General features: G+C 39.5%; 1 protein-coding gene across 2 annotated transcripts in view; it reads left to right on the plus strand.

The window, feature by feature from the left end:
- PLCG2 (phospholipase C gamma 2) overlaps positions 1 to 21,840 on the plus strand; it is a 142,870-nt gene extending 121,030 nt beyond the window's left edge. For both annotated transcript variants that reach the window (XM_032486846.1, XM_032486847.1), the window contains 3 exons: positions 1,268 to 1,356; positions 16,916 to 17,100; positions 17,783 to 21,840. In XM_032486846.1, the coding sequence (XP_032342737.1) occupies positions 1,268 to 1,356; positions 16,916 to 17,100; positions 17,783 to 17,825 (317 nt within the window). In that variant the 3' untranslated portion in view covers positions 17,826 to 21,840. The remainder of the gene's footprint in view (positions 1 to 1,267; positions 1,357 to 16,915; positions 17,101 to 17,782) is intronic.
- The last annotated feature ends 4,589 nt before the right edge of the window (positions 21,841 to 26,429 follow it).

The raw sequence follows: 26,429 nt of genomic DNA on the forward strand, positions 1-26,429 counted from the left end.
ATATGAATTCAAAGGCAATAAATTAAGAGAAATAAGAATAACCATTGAACAAGCCAAAACCCGAGTGGTGGAAGGCACAGAGGAAATAGTCAAATGCCCTAATTTGGGCATTGTATCTACTGATTCTCCAGGACAAGCAATGCAAATGAAAAGCTTTCTAAGTACAAATCTACAGTTATAAAATAAGCCTCAGGGATGTAACATAACAGGGTAAGGACTATGGTCAACAATACTGTAATAACTTTGTATGGGGACAGATGGTAACTTACTGCAGTGATCATTTCATAATGTACCCAAATGCCAAATCACTAGGTAGTACACCTGAAGCTAACATGATATTGTACATCAACTGTGTTTCAATTAGAGAAAAGCCTTCATGTGTAACTAGGGCCATAGAGTGAATGCTTACAGTATAGTGTGAAGTGGAAACTGTACGGTTCAGAATTGCTGGTCAGGGTACTGTGCTTTGTGATTCTTAAGGGAAACAGACATATGCACACACTATCTTGGAAAAATACTATCAACAGTGGTTCCTTCTGGAATAAGAGGTTATGAGTGGGTGGGAGCAAGACTTTCATTTCTACTGTGTATTTAGTTATACAACTTAGTCAAAACAAGCATACAAACCAACCTTTGAGATGTGTTGCCTTAAACGTTACTTAATGGGGAGGGAGGGAATTCAGGCCCACCTCAACCCTCTGCTAAATAAAAAGAAACATTTAAATGACCATCAGGCACAGGTCCTAACTGTAAATAGGGAATGGCTTTTAGAGAAAGATGATCAATACTGCTGTGAACTGCCAAGGGACAGAAGACTTCCTGCCACTGGAAATCTTTAAAGACAAAACACACCCGCCCGTTCTAAGCTTTGTAAAGGGCTCAGTGGAGGAAATGGATGTGGGCATTCATTACTCCTTTGAGTCTTTTGGCCTTAGAAGTATTTAAGGATTGAAGCACAGCTGTAGTCACTCTAAATTCCATGTGCAATGATCTGTAGGTTTTAATTTCTTCTGAGTCAATCATTTTCATTTCTAGATGGCAGATATTTTTACCTTCATTTCTCTGTATGGACCCATCAGTCAAGGCTGTGTTCTGCAGCCTCTCTCCCTGACCATCAGGGTGAGACCTCTGGCTCCCACGAAGTCAGCCCCCACCATGAGCCACTGACCTCTCTGCTTCTTGAACTGGGCATGTGATCCCTGGGTATTCCAAGAAAGCAAAGGTCTAACATTAATGCTTGCTTTTGTGTTGTTTTTCCAATCTGTAGGATTTAGATCTGTTCCTCTGAAGAACGGGTACAGTGAAGACATTGAGCTGGCTTCCCTCCTGGTTTTCTGTGAGATGCGGCCAGTCCTGGTGAGTGGAGCAACACCAGTGAGGGTTCCCTGAGCTATGTCTGCTGGTGAGGTGGAAATGGCCAATGAGTACAGTTGGCTGATGGACTTGAACAGATTGAATTATCTAGCCAAATGTGCCAGATCCTAAAAGAAGGATTCCTTTCAGCTACAGATGTCCTCAGGGGTCTTAGGATTCCCTCTCAGCATCCTTTCTTCTTAGAGGATGCTGTATGATTTGGTTAGGAGGTTGTAGAGTTGGAAAGGGTGAAGCTCTTTGGAGGTTCCTCAGTTTCATTTCTCTAAGAGCCAGACACGGTGATGCATTTCTAGGTAAACGCATCCTTCCCGCATGCTTTTCCTCATCTGCTGTCTTCAGTAATCCCTGCAAAAGGTCTGCAAGCATCCAGCAAAGCCTTGTGATGGCCTGTTCTGGGGAAGGAAATTCATGGACCTCACCTTCCCCTAGCGAGTAGCACTCTTTTTGCGGTTCTCTCTGCTACTGGAGGAGCCTGCCTTCTTGGTCCCTTTGGTCTACCAAGGCCTTGAAGATACCAAGGCCTTTGAGTAACCACGGTGGAAAGGGCTTGGCTCCCGGAGCTATGGAAGAGGATGAGCTTGAGTTGCTCAGGACAGAGGTAAGAATGGAGCCCCACTCTGTGGGTAGTTCAGGTCTTGGGTTTGAGAGTTGATACATATTGTGATTCTGGAATTTCAGAATCTTCCCAATGGCCTCTTCCATAGAATAAAACTTACTAGGCGTATGCTTTTGCAAGGCCCCATATGTGGCCAGTATAGTCTCCCAAGATCTTTCTATCCCCCTACCACAAAACTTTGCATGGGCTGAGACGGTATGCGGTCACCCCAGTTCTCTTGGGGAAACCTAGAAAAACCATGGTTCTGGAGCCCGGTGGGCTGACACCAGCTTAGTCAGTGCCCCTGCATATGCACACTGCTTTCTTATCCTGGTTGTTCTGAGTGGAGGAACCACTGCCTGTACTATGGTTCTTTTGGCTGTAAAAACCAAATAGTGATGTGGAAGTTGCTTACTGCAGGCATACCTCGATGTATTATGCTTTGCAGAAACCATGCTATTTAAAACAAATCGAATGTTTGTGGCAACCTTGTTACCAGCAAGTCTATTGGCACCATTTTTCCAACTAGCATTTGCTCTCTTTGTGTCTCTGTGTTGTGTTTTGGTAATTCCATGTCAAACTTTTTCATTCTTTTATTTATTATGGCAATCTGTGATCTTAGACGTTACTACTGTGACTTGCTCAGATGATGATTAGTATTTTTTTTAGCAATAAAGTATTCTTATTTAAGGTATTTTTACTTAAAGTATGTACATTTTTTAAAGACATAATTAATAGACTACAGTGTAGTATAAACATGACTCTTATATGCACTGGGAAACCAAAAAATTCTTGTGACCCAATCCGCAGTACCTCCCAGGTGTGCCGGTATAGCTGAGAACCATCCCATGGGGAAGGGAGTTGGCAGGGGTGGGGATGCCTTTGAATAGCCAAAGCCATAATCTATGCAGTAAAAACTCAGAGGAGAAATGTTAGGCTTTCTGCATAGCTGTTTGCCTTACATTCAGTTTCTGCAACTTTGGTAGTTTCAACTTCAAAACATTTTAGAAACATCAAGATGGCAGAGGAAGCAAAAATAAAAGGCACAGTAGTTGGGGGGTTAGAGAACCTCAGTGACAGTTTGTTGGTATAAAATAAGCTCATGGTGATGAGACTGTCTTGAAAGGTAAGGAGATGGATAATGGAAGGTTTGCCCTTTAAAAACAAATATTAAATGTTAGGGCTTTAGACTCTGTCAAAATAAATGTAATGTTTATATGAAAATTACAGTTTTCACTTGAATCTTAAATTATGGATCAAAAAAAAAATCACCTTTCACGATGCTCAGTGAGAGAAGTGCTTTGTCATGACAGTTTATATAAATTCTTCCCTTTCCCAGGGTGACTGACTTAGCCACTCTAGTAGTCCTTGCTGAGGATGCCCAAGCCTTAAATTTGTCTTCTTTTAGAATGAATTATGCATTTGTCAGTTTATCACTAATAAAAATGAAGGTGGCCTAATTGTCCTCGGCTGAGAACCACTGCTTCAAAGTGAGATTACAAGCAATTTTCATACTATTTCCTGATCTTCAGTAGCATCTAAATGACTGAGTGTCATTCCACCAAGCTGGGCATTTACAGGGAAATCCAGTTACAGAGAAGGCTCTCCCAAACGTCTTCATGTAGTTACCCTTTCCCTCCTCTCATACACCATTACTTCCTTAGGATCAATTCCCATATATGGAATTACGGAGGTCAGTTTATTTAGCAAGATGGAAAAGTTTTAAAGCCTGGAATAAGTAAGCATGAAGACCCTTGGCTTATTCAGTCTCACCCCTCCCCACCCCACAGAAGGATCTGGAGCCATCTCTGTGTCTTCTTTGTACTTAATGTACAAAGCCCACCTGCAGACATTTTCATGGAAAAATATAGTGATAAAGTGGTTTCAGATTTTAGGAGGACTGCATTTGTCCAGACACTGCTCTGCAATGCTGTCATAAACAACCTGGAAGCATAGTAAAGATTTTAAGTGATTAGGAATCACTGGTAGCAGAGAAAAGTAGTATATTTAAAAGGAATATGTTTATCCAAATCCCATATCTGGGTATATATCCAGAAGGAACCCTAATTCAAAAAGATACATGCACCCCCAATGTTTATAGCGGGACTATTTACAATAGCCAAGACATGGAAGCAACCTAAATGTCTATCGACAGATGACTGAATGAAGAAGTTGTGGTATATTTTACAATGGAATACTACTCAGCCATAAGAAAGAACCAAATAATGCCATTTGCAGCAACATGGATGGACTTGGAGAATGTCATTCTAAGTGAAGTAACCCAGAAAGAGAAAGAAAAATACCATATATCACTCTTATGTGGAATCTAAAAAAAAACGGGGGCGGGGAGAAGGACACTAGGAACTCATCTACAAAACAGAAACAGACTCTCAGACTTAGTAAACAATCTTATGGTTACTGGGCAAAGGGGGTGGGAAGGGATAAATTTGGGAGTTTGAGACTTGCAAATATTAGCCACTATATAAAAAAATAGATTAAAAAAATAAAAGAAAATGTTTATCCAGCTTCCTTGATGAGGGAAGCTTCACCTATTGGATGCTGTAGGGGAAACCAGATAAAGGGGGCATTGTGTGGGGTTCCCAGGGGAAAAGTTGTCTAGGGGTATGCAGATTTCATTTCAGCTGCTGGTCCCTGAGCTTTTATTTAATTCCACTTCTGTCACCAGGTTCTAAGCCACTCACAGGCACCATTAGACATTCTGCCCCACGTTGCATTGAGGGTTGTGTTTGGGAGACCTGGGCTTTGTTGGTGCCCAAGGTCAAACCGTGTTTTATTTATCACCGTATCCTCTGTGTTGCCAGGAAGATGCTCTGGCAAGCAGCTTCCAGAAAGCCTTGTCTGAGTAAATGATTGATCCAGTGAGAACTGAGATGGAGTTTACTTGTAAAACATTTGCTGAGATAGAGATGAAAGCCCCAGAAAAACTGTCAGTAAGCACTTTGAGCCCCTTCTGAAGAAGCCATTTAAATGTCACAATTACTTACCAATTCTGTTACTCTGTTAACTATATATTTGGTTCACAAAGTGTATTTTTAACACCATTTTATTACCTACTATATTTAATTTGAGAAGTAGGAAAAGAAAGGAATGGGGGGGAGGTTGAAAAAAATCCTGTAAACCACCTGTACATAAGTACTGTCAGCATTTTGCTATCTTTCCTTTGCCTGATAATTTTTTGCATATGATATTTCCATAGTTGGGTTCATATAATGTTTATGAATATGTGCCCTTTATCTACTTCATAGATGATGTTAAGCATTTTTCCATGTTATCATGATTTTCAAAGCCATGAATGCCTATTTCATCAGGTGGAAGAGGTCCCTAATTCATTTGGCCATTCTCCCACTGATGGACAGTTAGGTTGTTTGTAGTTTTTTACTTTATGAATAATGGCGGTCTTCATATAACATTGATTAAGAATTATTTCCTGAGGCTAGCTATTTAGTAATGGAATACTAGATCAAAGAGGGAAAAGAAGAAGACTATGTATTTTTGGATACATGTCAGATTATTCTCTGGAACTAGTTTCTTTTCAGTTAATGTATTCTATTCAATCCTGCTATTAACTGAAAAAGGCCTCCTTCCACTCAAATGATCTGAACTTGTGAGACTCAGAAGAAGGGGACAGGAGAAGCATGGAAACTGCATGTTCATCCTCATCATCATCCGTGGCCAAGCTGGCAGTATCTGGAGGGTGTGTTTGAGAAAACCAGCTGTCCCGGGATTCTTGGTGCTGATCCTGGGGTGGACAGTGCTTAGCTTCGTGCTGGGTGGGAGTGGAGGTACAAGTGGCAGAGTGGCCTAGTCAGAAAGACCAGGATGCTGTGGTTCCCGGCGAGGCTCAGCCGGAGCAGATGTGTGGACTCACACATGTCCCTTTGGAGAAGTGCTACAGCACGCACTCTAAAGTCCTGGAGGATCAGTAGAGGGGTGCTGACCTCTGGAGCTGAGCTGGTCCTGATTTTTGAGGTTGGGGAAGATATCTTTACAGCTGGGAGACTTGGAGGCACAGAGAAAGGTGTCCCTTGTGCCTCAACAGCTAGAGTTTGCCCACTGCTGGTCCCAAAGAGCACAAACTGCTGTGCCTACAACCGTGACCCAGTGACTTGATGTGCCTACTGAACGTGCAAAACCATGAGCATGCAATGGAAAATCAGGCACAAGAGGAAGAAAGACCCAGGGGATACCTGGTACAGGTGGCTGGCAGTTAAGTAGAGCTGCTGGAAGCATCTGATGAGAACCCTAACACATTAGTCCTCTATTTGGATATCCTTGAAAGTTCTAAAACAAAAACCAAAAAACTTCTGGAATTTGAAACTTTAAAAACGATCTCATGAATTTAAAAATTCACTATATAAATAGAGAGATCCACATTAGTGACCCAAAAAACAGTGTGGAAGAAATGTCTCAAAGTCTAAAATATACCACCATGAGATGGACATCATAAAGTAAAAGACAGGTCATGTGCCTCTGTCCTGAGCCCAGCATGCAAACATGTTCCAAAGGACAAAATGGAACAGAAGAGTGGGGAGCTATTAATGAAACAGAGAAGAGAGGGAATTCTCTGTGATTTGCTGCTTCAGATGACTCAGTTGGTTCCTGAAGGGATGAATAGAAAACACCCCCAGTAATATGTAAGTAAAAGTTTTGAACTCCAAGGATGAACAAAAACCCTAAACTTTCTAACACACCAAGTTATCTACAAAGAAAACCAAATCTAGTATCAGACTTGTCCTCCTCAGTACTGGAAACCAGAAGAATGCCACCTACAGACTTGTAAGACAGACGAATTCACTGCCCAGCCACATGTCAAGGCAACAGAAACATTTGTGGAGATGCAAGATTTAAGACATATCATGTATCCACTCAAGGGAGAACTGAAAATAATCAAACATTAGCAAAACCCAGGAGTTGAGAGATAAAATACAGACATCCTAAAAGATTAACATTTATGTCAGTGGGATCAGTAGGCAAATAAAGCATCTTGCAAGGGGAGAGTTAATGCTGATATTCTGATGTAAAAAGGAATGTTAAAAAACCATTGCTAATTATCAGAGAAATGCAAATCAAAACTACAGTGAGGTATCACCTCACACCAGTCAGAATGGTTATCACTCAAAAGTCCATAAGCAATAAATGCTGGAGAGGCTGTGGAGAAAATGGAACCCTCCTATACTGTTGGTGGGAATGTTGTTTGGTGCAGCCGTTATGGAAAACAGATTCCTCAAAAGACTAAAAACAGACTTAACCATGTGATCCAGCAGTCCCACTCCAGGGTATATATCCAGAGGGAACCTCAATTCAAAAAGATACATGCACCCCAATGTTCATAGCAGCACTACTTAAAATAGCCAAGACATGGAAACAACCTAAATGTTCATCGACAGATGACTGGATAAAGAAGCTGTGGTATATGTAAACAATGGAATACTACTCAGCCATAAAAAATGCCATTTGCAGCAACATGGATGGACCTGGAGAATGTCATTCTAAGTAAAGTAAGGCAGAAAGAGAAAGAAAATACCATATGACATCACTTATATGTGGAATCTAAGAAAAAAGACAAAATTACTTACAAACAGGAATCAACTCACAGACATAGAAAACAAATTTATGGTTACTGGGGGAAAGGGGTAGGAAGGGATAAGTTGGGAGTTTGGGATTTGCAGATACTAACTACTGTATATAAAACAGATAAACAACCAGTTTATACGGTATAGCACAGGGAACTATATTCAATATCTTGTATTAACTTATGGTTAAAAGGAATATGAAAACGAATATATGTATGTTCCTATATGACTTAAGTATTGTGCTGTACACCAGTAATTGACACAACATTGTAAACTGACTATACTTCAATAAAAATATATTTAAAAAAAAAAACTGAAGGTAACCACTGTAAGAATTGAAAAGCAACAGATAAAAAAGATAAATAGAAAATTGACCAAGAGAGTAAAAATTACAAATAAGATAAAGGACAAAATTAAAGAAAATTAAAATTGAATGGATATAACTTTGATTTGGTGAATGGGTTGAATTCTCCCATTAGCAAAGAAATCTGGTTGTGCAGTGTTTAAAAGAAAAAAGCCTAAAGCAAAGGTTAAAAAAAAAAAGAATAGAAGAGTTACTAGAAAAAACTGGGAAGGAAAAATTAATCCGAGGGTAGAATTTTAAGACCAAAAGAACCAAAGAGCATTAACAGGTGCAATATATAATGACAGAATGCTTGGTTAACAAAAGGGATGCAAGTCATAGATGTTTAATTAGAAAACAGCATTACTATGCTAAATATATAAAACAAAAGCTCATACAAATAAAAGATTACTTAATTGAAAATGTCTTTAGGAATATGGAATGTCTAGTATATAGAAAAATTACCAAGGACAGATAATCAAAGTAATATGACTAACAGGTTTAAGAGATACACACTTTATGCCCGACAAGTGGGTAATGCATATTATTTTCTTCTAGTTCTCAGAAACTTGATTATTTGGTCAGAAAGCAAAGCTTAATAAACTTTTAAAAGATAATGATTTCATAAGTCATTATCTATAACCTGATAAAAATTTGAAAGCTAGTAAGATGATAAAGATGTCCCCTATTTGAAAATAAATTCCTAGATGAAATAAATCAAAACAAGTAAGTTATCCAAAAAGTAGTAAACATTTATGCCCTAAGTATATTTAGGAGAGTGCTTGCCTTAAAACTGCACAGAAGATGGAAAATATAAGGACCAAGTATTCATTTAAAAGTTTTAAAACACAAAATAGGAATAAAGATAAAACCCAACTGAATGAAACATGTTAACAAATGCTGACTCATTGTAAAGATCAATTAAATAAACTCTTCAACTGCTTAATAAAGGAACAAAGAAAGTAAGATAACAAAACATACAAGAGTCAATATTGAAAAGGAGACTGAACACCAAATAATAAGATAAATAAGTTTGAAAAACTAGGGCAAATGAGTGATTGCACTGAAGAATGTGAATAGGCTTAAATTATTTCAAAAAGTGGTAAACACACACAAACTTGGAGGCAAAGTCCTATTAAAAAAAAAAAAACCACCCAAAGGATAATAAAATACCTATCAAGTAAAACAGTTACCAGAGCTAGCTATGTTCTATCTGGATTTAAAGAATGTAATTATAATTTTAATCCAATGAAGTTAATAGAAAAATGGAAATGTTTCAGTTAATGTCTTGAAGCTATATAACTTTCCCATCAAAATTGGAGATAGTATGTCTCCTGCTCCACCCATAGATCAATGTCCATTATGAATACAGATTAAAATTCTAAAAAAGAAAATCTAAAGTCATTTCCAGCTATTTACTAGAACAATCAAAATATTACAACTAAGTAGTTTATTCCAATAATGCAAAGATAGTTTAACACCAGCACAGTCAGCAACACAGTGAGAAAAAGCATAAACCACTGGATCAACAGATGTAACCAGCCAAGTGAAACAATCAGTGTCAGTTGTGGTAAAGAGAGAAAATTATTTCTACTCACAAATTAGGGTAATATATATTTTCAAAAACGAACTCCCAATTTTAAGGAGACTAATGTCTGTTTGTCTTGCATTTATTAAGTCAGCCACTTTATTCTGGAAGTAATAGTTGGAAATTTGGGGTGGGAGGTAGGGACAGATGGGAAATCTCATTCATGATATTGACAAAAACTGTAACAACATGTTAGGAGTAATTTAAGTAAGAAAGATATAGGGTTTCTAGCAAAAGTATGAAATCTTACTGGAAGACATAAAGCAACACCTGAGCAAGCAGAAATATATACCAATCCTGCCAAAATTTGATTGGAATCAGACGTATTAGTATAGGCTCACTTTAAATATATTTTTTATATATATATATACACACACACATACATACATATACATAGATGCAGAAATAAATGTTATGTTTGCAGCGGTTATTATACATAAATATATATCCTAACTCTGTTTGCTGAGAGGGCCTAGAACCAATGACACCCCAGTAGGCATGAGCATACCCAGGCACCCACACCTTGCTTTTTAAATATCCTTCACCAGTGAAAAGAAATCAGAGCTCTTTAGACAAGAGGTAGTTCCAGCGCTGGGACAGATAAAATACCAAATGAGCCTGGAGTATCTTGAAATTCCAGTAAGGAAGGAAGAGGTGAAGAAAGGATGGAGACATATCAAAATCTCCCAATGGCCAAAGCTGACAATTTGTGCAACAAAATAATGATATTAGATTATAACCCATGGGCACATGAATGTTTAATAATTAAATGAGAGAGAAGAGATAGCTCTTCCTTACAGAAGAATTCCATTAATAAATGCAGGAGTGAGGGAAAAAGACAATCATCATTGGAACACAACAGTAATAAATGGCTGCACGTAAGATTTACCACTGGATGCTAAAATTAGTGAAAGTGAAGAGAAACAGGATATTTGCATAGTCTCAAAGTACCTCCAAGAAATTTAATTTGAAAGAGAAAAACAGGAGCTTTACAGTGGATGAACCCAGCAGACACTGTCTTAACCAAAAAATGATCAGTGCCACCACCAGTAACATATGGGTATCACAGTGCTCCTGAGAAGGAACATCTCTTCTGTAGCATTCTTGCCAAAGCTGCATAACCTCAAATGAGCCATGAGAAAACACCAGCCAAACTTGAATTGCAGGATGTTCTGCAAAGTAAGTGACCAGTACTCTTCAAAAGTGTCGAGGTCAGATCTGGTGCCAAGATGACGGAGTAGAGAGACTCACAGCTTGCCCTCTCCCACAAATACACCAAGAATTACATCTACAAACCCACTGAACTGCACAGAACACCTACTGAACTCTGACAGTGTCTCTCACTTCGAGATACAGGAGGATTCTCACAAAATCCGATAAACAAGTTACTACTGTATAGCACAGGGAACTATATTCAGTATCTTGTAGTAATGTACAGTGAAAAAGAATATGAAAACGAATATATGCATGTTCATGTATGACTGAAGCATTGTGCTGTACACCAGAAATTGGCACACTGTAAACTGACTATGCTTCAAGAAAAAATACATATATAACGCCCCCCCCCCAAAAAAAAGTGTTGAGGTCATAAAAGGTAGTGGAGGGCTAAGGAAATGTCACAGATTGGAGCAGACTGAGAAGACACAGTAGTTGCGTACGATCTGGTGGATCTGGGTCCTGGACTGGATCTTGGACCAGAAAAAAGGACATGGGTGGGAAGAACAGTGAAAACCAAGTAAAATCTGTACTTTAGTTAACAGTATTGGACCAATGCAAATTTCTGAGTTTTGATAATTGCACTGTGGTTGTGCAGGATATGAGAACTTGCTATACTAGTGCAACTTTTCTGTAAATTTAAAATGTCAACATAGAAAAAATTAAAAGAAAAAAGCATTGGTGGGGGGAGAAAAAAAACTAAAGGTAGAGAGTTTCTCTAAGAATTCAAGCATTATACATTTTAAATTATACACATACACACATCCATCTAAAACAAGGGCTCAAAGTGGGAATAATAATAAAATTGCCATGTAAACATAAATTAATATAACCCAAAATGGCTGTCTCCAACGGGGAAGAGAAAAGAACACGTAGGCAAGATAGCCAAATCTTTCTCTCTGAGGATGATCCCTAAAAACTGAAAAAACCAAGAATTTGCAGTATAAACATGTTTTTACTTCTGTTTTTTTTAGAACCGTGAAGTTAATAATCAAAAGAAACAATTGTTGACTTTGGGGAGCAAGGATCAAGGTGCAGGGGGTGGTAAACAAGGAGACAGCTGGGTTTTTGGGTCATCATCCTAACAATTCTTGGCTTTTTAAACTCTGCATATATAATTAATGAAATCCTGATCTGAAATTTTTAAATGTCACCAGAAGTAGATGATACATTGATAGGGAGCCTAGGACTTATTCAAGGACATCTGCTGCAGAGGTCACAGGAGAGATGGTTCAGTAGCTGGTGGGATGCAGGGTGAAGGGGGAGCTTTTTAAGATGCCTTTGCATGCTGCTAATGGTGATAATTTAGTAGAGAAGAGAGAGTACAGGACAGAGAAAGGACACATGCAAGAAGGAAGAAGTAAGTAGGAGAGGGGAGAGGGGACCCTGGGCCAGCAGGAGAGAAGGCATGGGGTCAGGGTCCCAAGATAGGCAGGTCAGGGGCCAAGATAGGCAAATTCCCCATGTAATTTCTTCTATGTGAACAAAGTAGCAAGGCTACCAGCTGAGATTGGGGAAGTCAGGGGAGAGCAGAGGTGTCCAATAGTCATCTTAAGAAAGTGGAAGAAAGAATATCCTAGTGAAATAGAGTAGGATTGTATTGTTTACTGTGCTTCTGTAATGTATGTGTTGCTATTTCACTTGGGATTTTTGCACTGGTATTCATTGATGCGTTTGGTCAGGTTTTGTTATGCTGTCTTCATAAAAATCACTCGGAAGCCTTCTTAGGGCTATGGCACTTTTTTTTTTTTTAATGGAGGCATGGGGGATTGAACCCAGGACCTCGTGCGTGCTAAGCACGCACCCTCCCACTAAGTTATACCCCAAAGCTCCAGCCCCATGGCACATTTTGCATAAAATTGGGTGTAACTGCTACCCCCCAGTGGAAGACACTGAGATGTTAAAGACATCCTTTGTGAAGTTTTCGGAGCCTGGCTGTAAGAATTTTCTCAAACTCTGCAATTTTCTTTCTCTTCTGGAATACTTTTCTGTAATAGGAAATATATATGTATATAAGAGCCTTATAATAATTAAATACACACATACATTTACTCTTTTCATCATCACTTGGTTTTGTTTCACAGGCTCCTTTCTCGTCTTATCTGTATTTGTATACCTATAGCTGTAGGCCTATTCTTATTCAGCTGTTTGGCCCTTCACACTTTCCTAGATTAGTTTAGATAATGAATTATCTACTTCATTGATTCTCTAGGTATTTGTGTTTAAAACAACCTTGTTCTTGCCTTTATTTTACATTTTTATTTTTTGGTTCTCTAATTCAGCCATCTCTATGTTTATTTGTAGTGATTCCGTCTGCTTTCCTTAGCCTTCTGTCCTTTTTATAACTCCTTGTGTTTGGATATGTAATTCATGTATTTCACTTTTGTGTGCTAATGCAATAGGGACTGTACATTGGCTGTACACAGACAGGCGGCCTGGGCCACGGTGGGCTTCTTTTCTGAAACACCCTTCAGAAAAAGATTTATCAGGTGCCCAGGGCTCAGGCCAGCAGTCAGCTGCCTGCCTGAGGGGATGGGATAAAAACAGACCCAGCCCTGCGGCCAGGACCTAAACAGGATGTGCACTATTTCTGAGAACCCAGAGTCCTAGGCCATCCCCCTAACACTCTGCTGGACCTGACCTTGGGAGTCCTCCATTTAGGACATTCAGAAAACCAGATGCCAACGCATAGGTTCAGGGAGGAAAGAAATTTCCTATTCAAGATGAGCTGGCACATGGCAAGTTTTTGTTGTTGTTGTTGTTACTAATAGACTTTTTTTAGAGCAGTTTCAGGTTCACAGCAGAAATGAGCAGAAAATACAGAGGGTTCACACATAGCCCTCCCCACCCACACATATATACTCCCCTACCCTCAGCATCCCTCATCAGTGTGGCATATTTGGTACAATCGATGAACCAACATGGACAATTATCAACCAAAGTCCATAGTTTACATTAAAACTCACTCTTGAAATTGTACATTCTGGGGGTTTTGACAAATGCATAATGACATGTAGCCACCACTATAGTATCATACAGAATAATTTCATTGCCCTAAAAATCCCTTGTGCTCCATCTGTTCATTCCTCTCTCCCTCCCTCTCCCCAAACCCCTGGAAACCACGATCTTTTTATTGCTTCTGTTAGCTGGAGCTGGCACATGGCAATTTTAACACTCAAGGAAAATAATGCTAATATAGCTTAACAATGTAAAAGTCAGGGAATCCACTCCAGTGCACCTGAAAACAACTTTGAAGTAAAAAAAAGAAGTTTTTAGAGAGAAACCCAATGAGTGACACACATTTTAAAAAGAACAACCCTTCTTATGATTAATCAAGAACATGTGGGAGTGAAAGGACCAATTAAGAACTGGAAATACAAACTGAAAAATCCTGAAAAAAAATTTTTTACACCTTAGTGGGAAATTCCAGGGTGGATACAATTAAGGAAAAAATTAATAAATGTGAAGATTGGATTTAGGAATTTGCTTTCACACAGCAAGATGAAGGGGAAAATAAAGTACAATGAGAAGCTCCAACATAAATATATTTGAAATATTCATGGCTGAGAATTTTCCAGCACTGAAGAGATAAACACCCTCCAACTATAAACACAGCAGTATAAATATAGATCCACATATAGACACTGTACTGAATTGGCAGCATACCAGGACAAAGAGGAAATTATAAAAGAAAATACAGATTACCTAGGAAGGACTGACACATAACAGCAGTGCTTCCATGTTTAGCAAGTAGCAGCCTGAAGATTAAGGGATATCTTCAAAATGCCTTAGACACACATCTTTTGTAGGTCTAGATCTTCTATATACTAATAGCTACCATTCAAGATTGAAGGCAAAATGAAGGTATTTTCAGATATACAAGGACAGATAAATTTAGGACTAACAGACTTGGCTAAAAGAATGCTCATAGTCCTTATATAAGCAAGAGGGAATGTAATTCAAGAATCAATGATGCCAGTCTGAAAAGGCTACAAATTATACGATTCCAACCAAATAACATTCTGGAAAAGGCACAGCTACAGCTATTTAAAAAAAAAAAGAATCAATAGTGAGAAAGCAATTGGTAAGATACATATATTAGAAAAAGAGAAATAACCATTGACTTGGAAAAGAAAAACTCAACTTATGTGTGACAACTCAGACTCAAAAGTAAGCCAGGAAATAATTATCACAAAATTCTAAGAGGGAAGGAGGGTGCAGAGAGTGGACAACGCTCTAGTTCTTGACTTGTTGGCGGCTCCATAGCTGTTTGCTTTAGAGTTATTCATTCACCTGTATATATGCTTTGTGTGCTTTTCTGAATGTTCTATCCTATATAGAGAGACTACTAAAGACTGAATTATATAACAGCTACAAATGCTTTGGGATTCCAAAGAGGAAACAAAGGCCTGCAATTAGAGAAGCATTAGCAGAAAAAATGAATTTTCACCTTAACCTTATTCCTAACAGTCATTATATATATGAAAGCAAGAGAAATTATTTTTGTCTAGGCAGGGAGAAGGTGAAAAGAGACCATCTGTAGGAGAGTGTGAAGACTTTAACGGAGCTTTTGTTTTGTTTTGCTTTATTTTTTTTTTTGAGGGGGGGCAATTAGGTTTGTTTGTTTGCTTGTTTACTTTTGATGATGGTACTGGGGATTGAACCCAGGAGCTTGTGCATGCTAGGCACACACTCTACCCTCCCCCTGTGTTTTGCTTTATTCTTGATAGGAAGAAAAGCTAGCCTCCTTGAGGAAGGATATAAATTTAAGCTACAGTCATTACCGACTCTTCCTAATGCTTCACTCAGTACATTGAATTAGTCACCAGGGACTGTCCATTTTATCTCCACTCCTTATGCAAAGACAGTCATCTTTTCATTCCCTGCACCTTTGTGAGTGGCCAGAATAACTTTGAGCATCACTCTCCCCACTCTCCAGAGTCAAGACTCCTACCTGTTATCCCGGGGGATGACCAGGATGTTTTGTTAGGTCGTTATGGTGGGAGAAGAATTTCAGAGCAAGGTATGGTCTGAGCCATTTGTGTATACTGACGCACGTTTCTGTAGCACCGGAGTCTCTCACTTTAACTACTCCATCAGTAATAACAGTCACGAGACTGACCTCCTGAGTAGCTGTCCTTTACACAATAGACAGAGATCTTTTCAAAGCATCAGTGGGGTAACACACCCTCCTCCTTCCATGCTGAAATCCAAACTCCTTTCCCTGATAAGACTTCTTTTCTCTTAGCATAATGGGGTGACTGTTTTGGCTCAGACAACTGCAAGGCTCAGGAATAGGGCTTGTTTCAGTCATGGCTGGATCCAGGTGCTCTCCTGGTGGCTGTTTCCCACTCTTTCTTTACATGATAGCAAAGGGACCACTCACAACTGGAAACATTCATCACTCTTTCTGCTGATCCCCAAGAAAAGAAACTTACTGTTTATCAAGAGCACCAACCCAAGTCCCATGGATACTTCTAACTGACCTGACTTGGGCCACACGCCTGAAGGTGGTGGTAGCAGAGGAACAAGACATCATTACTAGCTAGAACTGAGTCAGTGCCCATCTCTGGGGTGGGGGTAACCTATGTTACCATGGCTCTTTTAGTGGTGGTGGGATAACAAATTTATTGAGATGTAATTAATACATCATACATTTCACTCACTTAAAGCATACAATTCCGTGGTTTTTAGTCTCTTCATAGAGTTGTGTAACTACTACCATGACCAACTTTGGAACATTTTCATCAGTCCGAAAAGAAGCTCCTTCATTAGCTGTCTCCACTCCCTCCACTCCACAAGCAGCCACCAATCTGCTTTCTATCCAGGCTGCCCTGTCCCTCACCTGCTGCGTGCTACTGTAAGACACAGCTGTTAGACCTTTTGCATTTGGATGAGAGCCAGAAAGTGACACAGATTAGATCTGATTAATAGAATCCCTGGGCAATACATTTGTTATTTCAGTGTTTTACAATAAAGCTACCTCTTATTGTGAACCAGAGGTTTCTAAACCACTTGCTTCCCATGGGATAAACAATTGCGAGTTTATCTTTGGGGATGAGAGGCCTGGGATTTTCTGGGAAAAATCCCAGCAGATGATCATTCTGCCCTGTGCTCACTTCCATCACACCCTCCAGATGCTGTGTCCCCCATTCCGGTTTGGAAGACACCATCCCCACATGGTCATTCTCTCCTTTATTCTCCAGGAGAGCGAAGAGGAGCTTTACTCCTCCTGCCGCCAGCTGCGGAGGCGCCAGGAAGAGCTCAACCACCAGCTCTTTCTGTATGACACACACCAGAACTTGCGCAATGCCACCCGGGATGCCCTCGTTAGGGAGTTCAATGTCAACGAGAACCAGCTGCAGCTGTACCAGGAGAAGTGCAACCGCAGGTAGGTCAGCCCCTCCCACCTGCAGATGTTCCCGGCAGTGAGGTCGGAGCCCTCGGGTCAGGGCTTCAGTAAGGCCTCCGTCTTTCAAATCCTGATACCCTTGACTATTTCTCTTTGCTCTATAAATTAGTTGCAGCAGTAACCTCAGCACCTGCATCTTCCCTAAGTTGAACTGTCCTCAGGAGAAAGACACATCCATGTCATAGTGAAAATAAGCCATGATCACTACCATTTAAGGAGCCCTTCTCGAGTTCCCAAGAATGGGCTAGTCCAGTGGTTCTAACTAAAGCAGGATCCCCTCACCCCCAACACACAACAAAGGATGCTTCTGATTAAGGAGGGACAACCAGGTGTGCCTGATGTCCTGCCATGTGCCATACAGCCATGCGCCACAAAGAACTACCCAGAAGAAAATGCCAGTAGCAGCCTCCAGTGGAAACAGCATGGGGACTCCTTACCTGTATCATTCTCCTTTCTTCTCCACTCCATCTACAGAGTAGCGGTGACCAATGAGGAAAGTGAGGTCCAGAGAGGTTTCGTGTCTTGCCAAGGGCCCAGCTCTCTTAACTCCACCACGTACCCTCCAGCCCGAAATGTCCTGTGTGGACAGAGAAATGTTAGAGTTCAGTGCAGGGCCCTTGTCTCAAGCTGACGGATGATGGCGACATCTGCTTGATTTCAGGTTAAGAGAGAAGAGAGTCAGCAACAGCAAGTTTTACTCATAGAAGCTGGGGGACATGTGTCCGAGTGTCGTGTGCACGCGTGTGTTTGAATGTGCTCTCTTCAGACCCTGGGAATGCGCTCATCCATGAGGTCCTCCTCTCTTCAGGCCTGCCATCAGGATGACATTTCTGAAGAAGACCCACTTGGCATGATTGGGAGTGATTTCCTAATTTTTTCATCTTGGACAAGTTCTTAACTTATATTCTCTATAGGGGATCCCCAAAACATGCCCATTTGGGGCCTCTCGTGTTACAAACCTCATTGAATAAAAGTAGTGAAAATCTTGATCAGTTAAAAGCTTCTGTGCACAACCTTTAGAGCGAGCAGGAGTCCTTTTCTGGCCTCTAAAGACCCAGGTAATTGACTTCCATGGAAGATGAGCCCGACATGTAAGGAACTAATTCGTTAAATTCTTATAAGGAGTTTAACTCAGAGGCAAACGATTTCACAATTAAGGCCACTGGATTTCACCAGGGCCCAAAGAGGAGCCCTAGCCCCACCCCTGGTCAAAACACCTTATCACCAGCTGTCTAGCTGGTAGACAGACCTGCTGCCATCCAGGAGAGGAGGCTGTGGGTGGAATCTGTTCATTAAGACAGAGACTTTCTTTGTGACTGGAGTTATTTGGGTCAAGGTTGGAAATCTTGGGGCCTCTGTGACTGACAGCCAGTCGGAGATCAGAGAGCCCTGAAGGCTCAACCGGCTTCTGACTCACTCCTGCTCTGTCTGCTCACAAGCCACTGCACAACCTCTGGGAGGCTCTGTCTGCAGTGCCCGAGGATAAGAGGTCACTATTAAACTACTCATCAGAGTTAGGCTCTCTGAGCCTTAGGAAACTACAGAAAAATCTCAGACGCGACCACCTCCAATGGGGCAGACCCACCCAGGACAAGATGATTCTCTCCTACATCTTGAGATGCCACTTAATGACGTGTACAGTGTGATGATTTAACAAGGCTTTTTAAAGATAGCTTGTGTTTGGGGGGGGGGGGGAGGTGGTCAGCAGAGTCTCAACTTGATCAGAGTAAATGGAGCACCGACTTGGGAGGAAAAAGGTATAACTATGGGGAAAAAGTGATTGTGTTTGGCAAGAACTAACTAGCAGTCAGCCTGGCTTTACCTGGATAGAACTGTGTCCTAGAAACCCACTCAGCCCTCTGCCTATTACCTGGGCTTAGCGTGCAGGTATTGCTGAAGAGTGCATTAAAACCAGCCCAGCTCCATCTGATCAGAAGACCATATCCCTTCATTCCACACAAGTTTAGCAACTGCCATATGCCACACACTTATGCTGAAGTCTGGGGTTACAATCTTTAAAAAAAAATTAAGGGGAAAAAAAGCCATGCCTACTGGTCTCATGGAATATACCCATGTGCATCTAAAAGAAATACATTTTCTCTTCCATGAAGCCAGGAGTATACCTAATAGCAGCCTGACCAAGGTAGACCTGTTGTGACAGTTATTCCTTGAGCTGGAGTTGCTATTGTATTTGGCATTCAGCAACTGAGGGAAGAATATTCCTGATGGTAGCAAATGTTCAAAGGAACTTTCAAAAAAAAGGCACTGAGTTCAGTGGTGCAGGGAAGGCGGTCTCAGATTCTGCAGCCAGTGCCCCATTAGCTGTTGGCCAGGTAGACACTGGAGCCTAATTATTGCACCCCCTACCCCCCCAGGCTCCATCTGGCTCCACTGTTACCTTTGCACAACTTAGGAGTTGATATCATTACCTCTGTTTTCAGCCCAGGGGTGAGGAAAAGACGTAAACCTTCCCACTTCATTCCATTTTAAAGCCAAAAAGCTACGACCCAGATCCTCTTGTAAAATCAATACCCAGCCATGCAGAGAAAAAGCAGGAGGAAGACAGGGGCTGTCCTCTAAATGGTGCTGGAAGAGCCCTCTCCCCCAAAACTGGCTCCTCCTCCTAGGTGCTTCAGTGACTTGAATCCACCATTAGAGAGTATTTGCATTCAAACCACCAATTTTCCCCTCAATAGGGTGACACATTAATCTGATTCTCAGGAAAGACACAGAGAGGTTAAGATTCTTGGGAAAGACAGAGAGAAAGTGAAGGGCACAGATGACATCACTGCTCGTCCCAAGTCTGCTGGGATGCCACATAACCTAAGTATAAAATATCTCGCTGAGTTTGTGCTTTCTCAGCCATGTAATGAGCAGAGCCAATTCAGGTCAAGCAGAATAGTGACAGGGACATTCTGAAAGATGGCAGCAAATATTGATGGGTCCAAACTGTGACTGCCTATGTGTTAAATTGTCTTTGTTGACCATTTCCCTTATTACTGAGAATATCAGTTATTACATGGAAAAAGAAATAGAGGAGGCTGGTTAGATCATTTGAGTTCAGGAAATTTAGGGTATAGAGAGTCAATTTCTCTACTGTAAAACATGGATATTCTAAAATGCACATTTACCAAATTTGATCTCAGACCCTTTTGCCAAGGAATATTTTATGGGACTAGTTACAGTGGAATACATTTGAGGACGTGCTGCTCTATTAAGAAGACAACATAGTTAATAATTTATATGCTTTATGACATAGTTAAATATAAAATCTAAACAAGCCACCATGGCCAGTGGTCTTTAAAATGGGCTAGGTCTACCCCAAGCAGTTTACCAGAGCTTTCCAAGGAGCCACAGACTGAAATAGTTTTAGGGAATCAATTTTCAGATCCTCATCTTCCTCTTGTTCTCTTTCTTGAGACCCATATGCTTGCGACAATGCTCTTTTCTCCCCTTAAAGAAGAAGACGGATCTTTCCCCTTATTCAGTTTTACTGCAGAGTATGACTCAAGATGTAAAATTCAAAATACAGTGTTTGGAAAGTGAGAGCCTCTAAACAGGATACAAATCCTTCTGCGTTCTGGTGGTCCCCAATTCTGTCAACAAAATTGAAGGAATGCCCGATATTTCTGAGTATTTATTGTAGCATGTAATTCTGAAGGAGTTGACAGAATTCTGTTACGCTGCTACCACAAAACCTCTTCTGTTCCCACCTCTGTGTGAACAAGGATCATCAACATTTCCTTATATAAAACTGTGGCCCTTCTAACAAAGACAATAATAATAACCACAGAGATAAAACAATTCGGGGGAGAAGCCTTCTTAAACTGATTAAGGGATACATTGGCAATGAAATTTTACTCTGTTTAGCAGTTTATTAAAATGTGCACTGTTTGTTTATTCATCAAGCTCAATCCAGAAGAAATTTAAAAATACGTAGGTCCTTATGATGATAGGATACTAGGTAATTTTATTACAGATGTGCAACTAAACAACATAAACATCAAGAAAAATTAGGCTAAATTGAAAGGGGAATATAACCTTTTATCCAAAGATGCAGCAGTATGTACAATATGCCAGCACTTTTATATCCATTGCCACGATTTATGATGAAAAATTTGAGATATCAATTTAAAATTGTGTAAGGGGATACACAGGTTTTCAAAATTCACTCAAGAGGTCTCTGAGCATAAAATTTTAAGACTGCTGACCTAGGGCCACTAAAGATAAATTGTATTTGGAAATAAGGATGGCTAAAACGGGCTTTAGTTCTTTTAGTTTTTTACAAGAAATGTAACTTAATTTTCAACTTAGGTGACATCTAACTTTTTGGAGACAACCCTAAAAGCCGTATTATTGCCAACAAAGTTAATAAGTACATTCAGAAATACGCAGATTACAAACAGGCATTTGAAAAATAATCAATAATTTATCTCAGGCTTTTCATTCTCAAAAGATTTTTTTTTCTTGCAGAGCCAGATTCCACAGTGATCCTGTCTCAGAAATGTCCAAATTTCTTATTTCTCAATAGGCTTTAAAAAGCTGCATTTGTAAACTTGTGTTTTATTATTAAAGCTTAATTTATTTTTTATATAGAGTGTGTGCTTGGGTGTAAAGAATCATGTGAATGAGCCACACAAATGTTGGCAGTTGTTAATGTGAAAATAAAATGGCTCTGTCACAATTCTAAAAAATAAAAAATTGATCTAATTGAATATACCAGTCTGCCCAGAACTGTTTTGTTGTTGTTGTTTCTAAATGCTATTCACTTTTTCTGTTCCCATATAAAACAAGATATACTTCAGCCACGATATAGAAACAGTTACCGTTCTTTTCAAACAATGTATTTTTTCTATTCTATGAACTCTTTTCTCTGTCTTACTTTCAGCAAAAGCTCACTCTATATAGAAACCCAAGTTTATAAAATTAATATATGACCACTCTTCAATCTGTCAGTCTTTGAAAGAATGGCTTGTGCTTGAGGAGCGGTGAGGTTATTAAAAACTGTATTTCTGAACTAAGTGATGGGGTACCTAGAACTGTCAATAGTATTTTCTTGCCTCAATCCCAGTGCCCAGGAAGCTGTGCTGTGTTCCCTAAGACAGTCCCACCCCCAACTCTCAGCCACTGATGATTGGACTAGTCACCCTGGTCCCAAAACTTGAGAACAGCCTATGATAAACCCCTGCATTAGGAGATAAAAAAGCCAAGAAGGAATAAGAACTGCTGAAAGATCATCTTTAAAAAAATGGATAAAGTCATAATTCTTAAAAGTTAAAAACTGAACACATGTCCAGAAATTTACTAAACTCCTCAATTAACAAGGGAACCACAATAACATTCAACTGGTTCAAAAGAGAATTCAAAGAACAACATATATTTAGGTGATCAGCTGTCCAGATTGCCTGACTCTACACCTTCCATTGTGAGTAATGCAGGTGCTTCTTGTCCACAGAAATGCAAACTGTGTCCAGTAGAGACTCAGCTGATCATCAGTTGTGGGTATTGACCAGCTCTGCCAGTTTTTGATCTATTAAGCAAATTTTATTTAGCATCACCAATGGACATGAAATTTGACCCCTACCTTACACCCACACACACGAATCAAGTCTAGTTAGATTACAAATCAAAATGTAAAAGATAAAACAACAATTCTAGAAGGTATTGACGTTAGAGTAGGGACAGGTTGTTTCAACAAAACACCAAAAACACTACCACTGAAGGAAGACTACTAATTTTAAGACTCCTCTAGAGTTGACAACTGGTGTTTCTCAAAAGATAGTTAGAAGAAGGAAGAGGCAAGCCACAGGGTGGACATCTGACAGAGAACCTCAGTCAAAATGTGACTCCATCCCTCCAAGTCAGTAAGATAAACCATTAGGGAAAAGGCATATTTCATGAAAAAGCACCTCACAAGAGTACATCCAAATGGCTGATAGGCACATGGAAAGATGCTTACTCATTACCTGTAAGAGAAAACGCAAATTAAAACTACAATGAGACACCACTACACACTGACTGGAGTGGCAAAAATTAAAAAGCCTAACAATACAATCAACTATTAGCAAGAAGGAAGAGCAACTGACACTATGGTAGTTGTGTACATCGGTGCAAAGCAACATTGTAGAGATGCCTGCTCTCTCTCCTGAAGTTAACCATATGCACACCTTATGACCCAGCAATTCCACTCCTAAATATACAGTTGGCCTTTCGTATTCTCAGGTTCCCCATCCGTGGTTACAGCCAACCTCAGATTGCGTACTATGTTAAAAATCTATGCCAGGTTAATTCATGCATGTTGAATCCATGAATGTGGAGGTCTGACTATAGGACTTGAGCATCCTTGGATTTTTGTATACACAGCAGATTCTGGAACCATCCCCTCATGGATACTGACAGATGACTTGTATACTTACTAGAAATGCATACATGTGCACACCAAAAGACACATACAAGACTGTTGGACTGTTATTCACACTAGGCACAACAAGGAAAGAGTCCTACTGTCCATGTACCACAGAACTGATCAACCACGTGTTTACATAATGGAACCCATATAGTGACTGCAAATGCCTGAGCTATAACTACACGGAACAACATGGACAGATCTCACGACTATGATTTCAGTGAAAGCAGCTACCTACACACAAATATAGCAAAGGAAAAACTGGAACAGCAAAAATTAGTAGAAGGACATAGGAAAACATGGAGTATCTGTAAGACAGAATAGTGTAGAGGGGAAATGGAACACAGCACATCTCTGTCATATGGATACATTTAAACTATAGTGTTTGAGAAAAGTTAGCTGCAGAACAACACATACCCAGTGATGTCATTTATACACATTTTGAAAACTAACGACACAAAGTAATATTATATATTGCTTGTAATGGACATACAGATAGATAGGTAAAAATATAAACGTGGACTGAAATGAACTCCTAAAAGTCAGGAGAAAGACTGAGTCAGTGGGGAAGGCAGTGACTGAGAAAGGGAAAGGTGGTTTTAGCTGTTACATATTTTATTTCTTAACTTTTTAAAGTGTTGTTCTGCTTCCCACAAATGTTAAAAGCAGGCTTGCTCTACTTGAAATGGACACAGGCTGTTCAATCTACCTGGTCCATAGGTGACCACCTAAACAGAAGAATGAATAACAATGGAAAGTAAGTGAGAGAGAGGGTCAGGTGGGAGGAGGGGAAATCGGAGAGAGACGGATGGGGCCTGAGACTACAAGAAACAGCACAAAATGTGAGCAGCTAGTAATTCTAAGTAGGAAGAAGATGCTGTTATGTTCTCTCTTCATTTTTCCTATTTTAAAATTTTTGTTTTCAAAAAAAGAAAGGGAAGGAAAAAGTCTTAGAAAAAGATGTTCCTGACAAATCTGAACAAAAATTAAGTTGGTCTATAATCCCACTCCTGGACATATATCCAGAGGGAACTCTTAATTCAAAAAGATACATGCACCCCAATGTTCATAACAGCACTATACACAACAGCCAAGACATGGAAACAATCTAAGTGTCCATCAACAGATGACTGCATAAAGAAGTTGTGGTATATTTATACAATGGACTACTACTCAGCCATAAAAAAGAACAAAATAATGCCATTTGCAGCAACAAGGATGAATCTAGAAATCATCAAAGTTAAGTAAGCCAGAAAGAGAAAGAAAAATACCGTATAATATCACTTATCTGTGGAATCTAAAAAAAAAAAAAAAAAAAAAAAGAGGGCACTAATGAACTCATTTGCAAAATAGAAACAGACTTGCAAAGATGGTAAACAATCTTATGGTTACCAGGGGAAAGGAAAGGGATGGAAAGGGATAAATTTGAGAGCTTGAGATTTGCAAATGTTAGCCACTATACATAAAAATAGATGAAAAAAACAAATTTCTTCTGTATAGCACAGGAAACTATATTCAATATCTTGTAATAACTTTAATGAAAAAGAATATGAAAATGAATATATGTATATATTTGCACAACTGGGACATTGTGCTGTACACCAGAAATTGATACACTGTAACTGTACTTCAATAAAAAATTAATATAATAAAAATTTAAAAATTAAGCTGGTCTAGCACTGTTAACTCAGACAAATTAACCACAAAGGGCAACATTTTGCATTCATACCAAGAACATTACCCCCAAACTGTAATTGACACAAACTTTTATGCTTTTCACAGCATAGCTCTGAAGAGCATAAAGCAGACTGGGAGAGAAAATCAGTAAGTTCATAATTACAGTTTGGGACAGAGTGTTTTTTGGGAAAACTACAGTTTAAGGAGACAAAATTAGGGCAGAGACTCTGAATAATACAAGTCACAAGTTTGATCAAGTGCACACATAGGCTCCTGCAAACACACTGAACTTTGTATACTGAAGATACTTGTTTTGACCAAGTACAGCACGTTTACAAATATTGATTGGACACTAAGCCATGCAGATGGGGAGGTTGGAAGAGGAAGAACTGTTTTAATTGCTCCAATAAAAGACCAAGTTCACTGCCACATGGATGTCACAAACTAAAAGATACACCCCAAAGTCCTTACAGTGGAAAACTTTACAGTGTGTTTCCAAAATATTTTTAGGTCAAAGGGAAGGGATAAAACTTCTGCTCAGAAAAAGAATTACAGCTTTAAGTGCATTTATTTATTCTAACACGAGAAAAAGTGAAAATAAATGAGCTAAATGTTTAACTTAGAAGCTAAGGAAAAAAAACCTCAAAAGTAAGAAATGAATATAAAAGGAATTCATGAAGCAGAGAACTAAAATCCAGTTAAAATTGATAAAACAGTTCTTTCAAAAGACTCATACAGATAAATTAAGGAAAAAAGGAAAGAAAGCGCAAATGAACAGTTCTAGGAGATAGATTAGAAGAAATAATAGTTAAAATGGCCATACTGCCCAAGGCGATCTACAGATTTAATGCAATCCCTATTAAATTCCCAAGGACATTTTTCAGAGAACTAGAACAAACAATCCTAAAATTTATATGGAATCACAAAAGACCAGAATTGCCAAAGCAACTGAAGAAAAAGAATGAAGCTGGAGGAATAACCCTCCTAGACTTTGGACAATACTACAGAGCTACAGTAATCAAACCAGTGTGGTATTGGCATAAAAAGACATATGGATCAATGGAACAGAATAGACAGCCCAGAAATAAACCCACAGAGCCATGGTCAATTAATCTTTGACAAAGGAAGCAAGAACATACAACGGAGTAAAGACAGTCTCTTCAGCAAATGGTTGGGAAAACTGGACAGCTGCATGTAAATCAATGAAGTTAGACTACTCCCTCAC

This window comes from Camelus ferus, chromosome 9 (assembly GCF_009834535.1).
Source record: "Camelus ferus isolate YT-003-E chromosome 9, BCGSAC_Cfer_1.0, whole genome shotgun sequence".
Classification (NCBI taxonomy): domain Eukaryota; kingdom Metazoa; phylum Chordata; class Mammalia; order Artiodactyla; family Camelidae; genus Camelus; species Camelus ferus.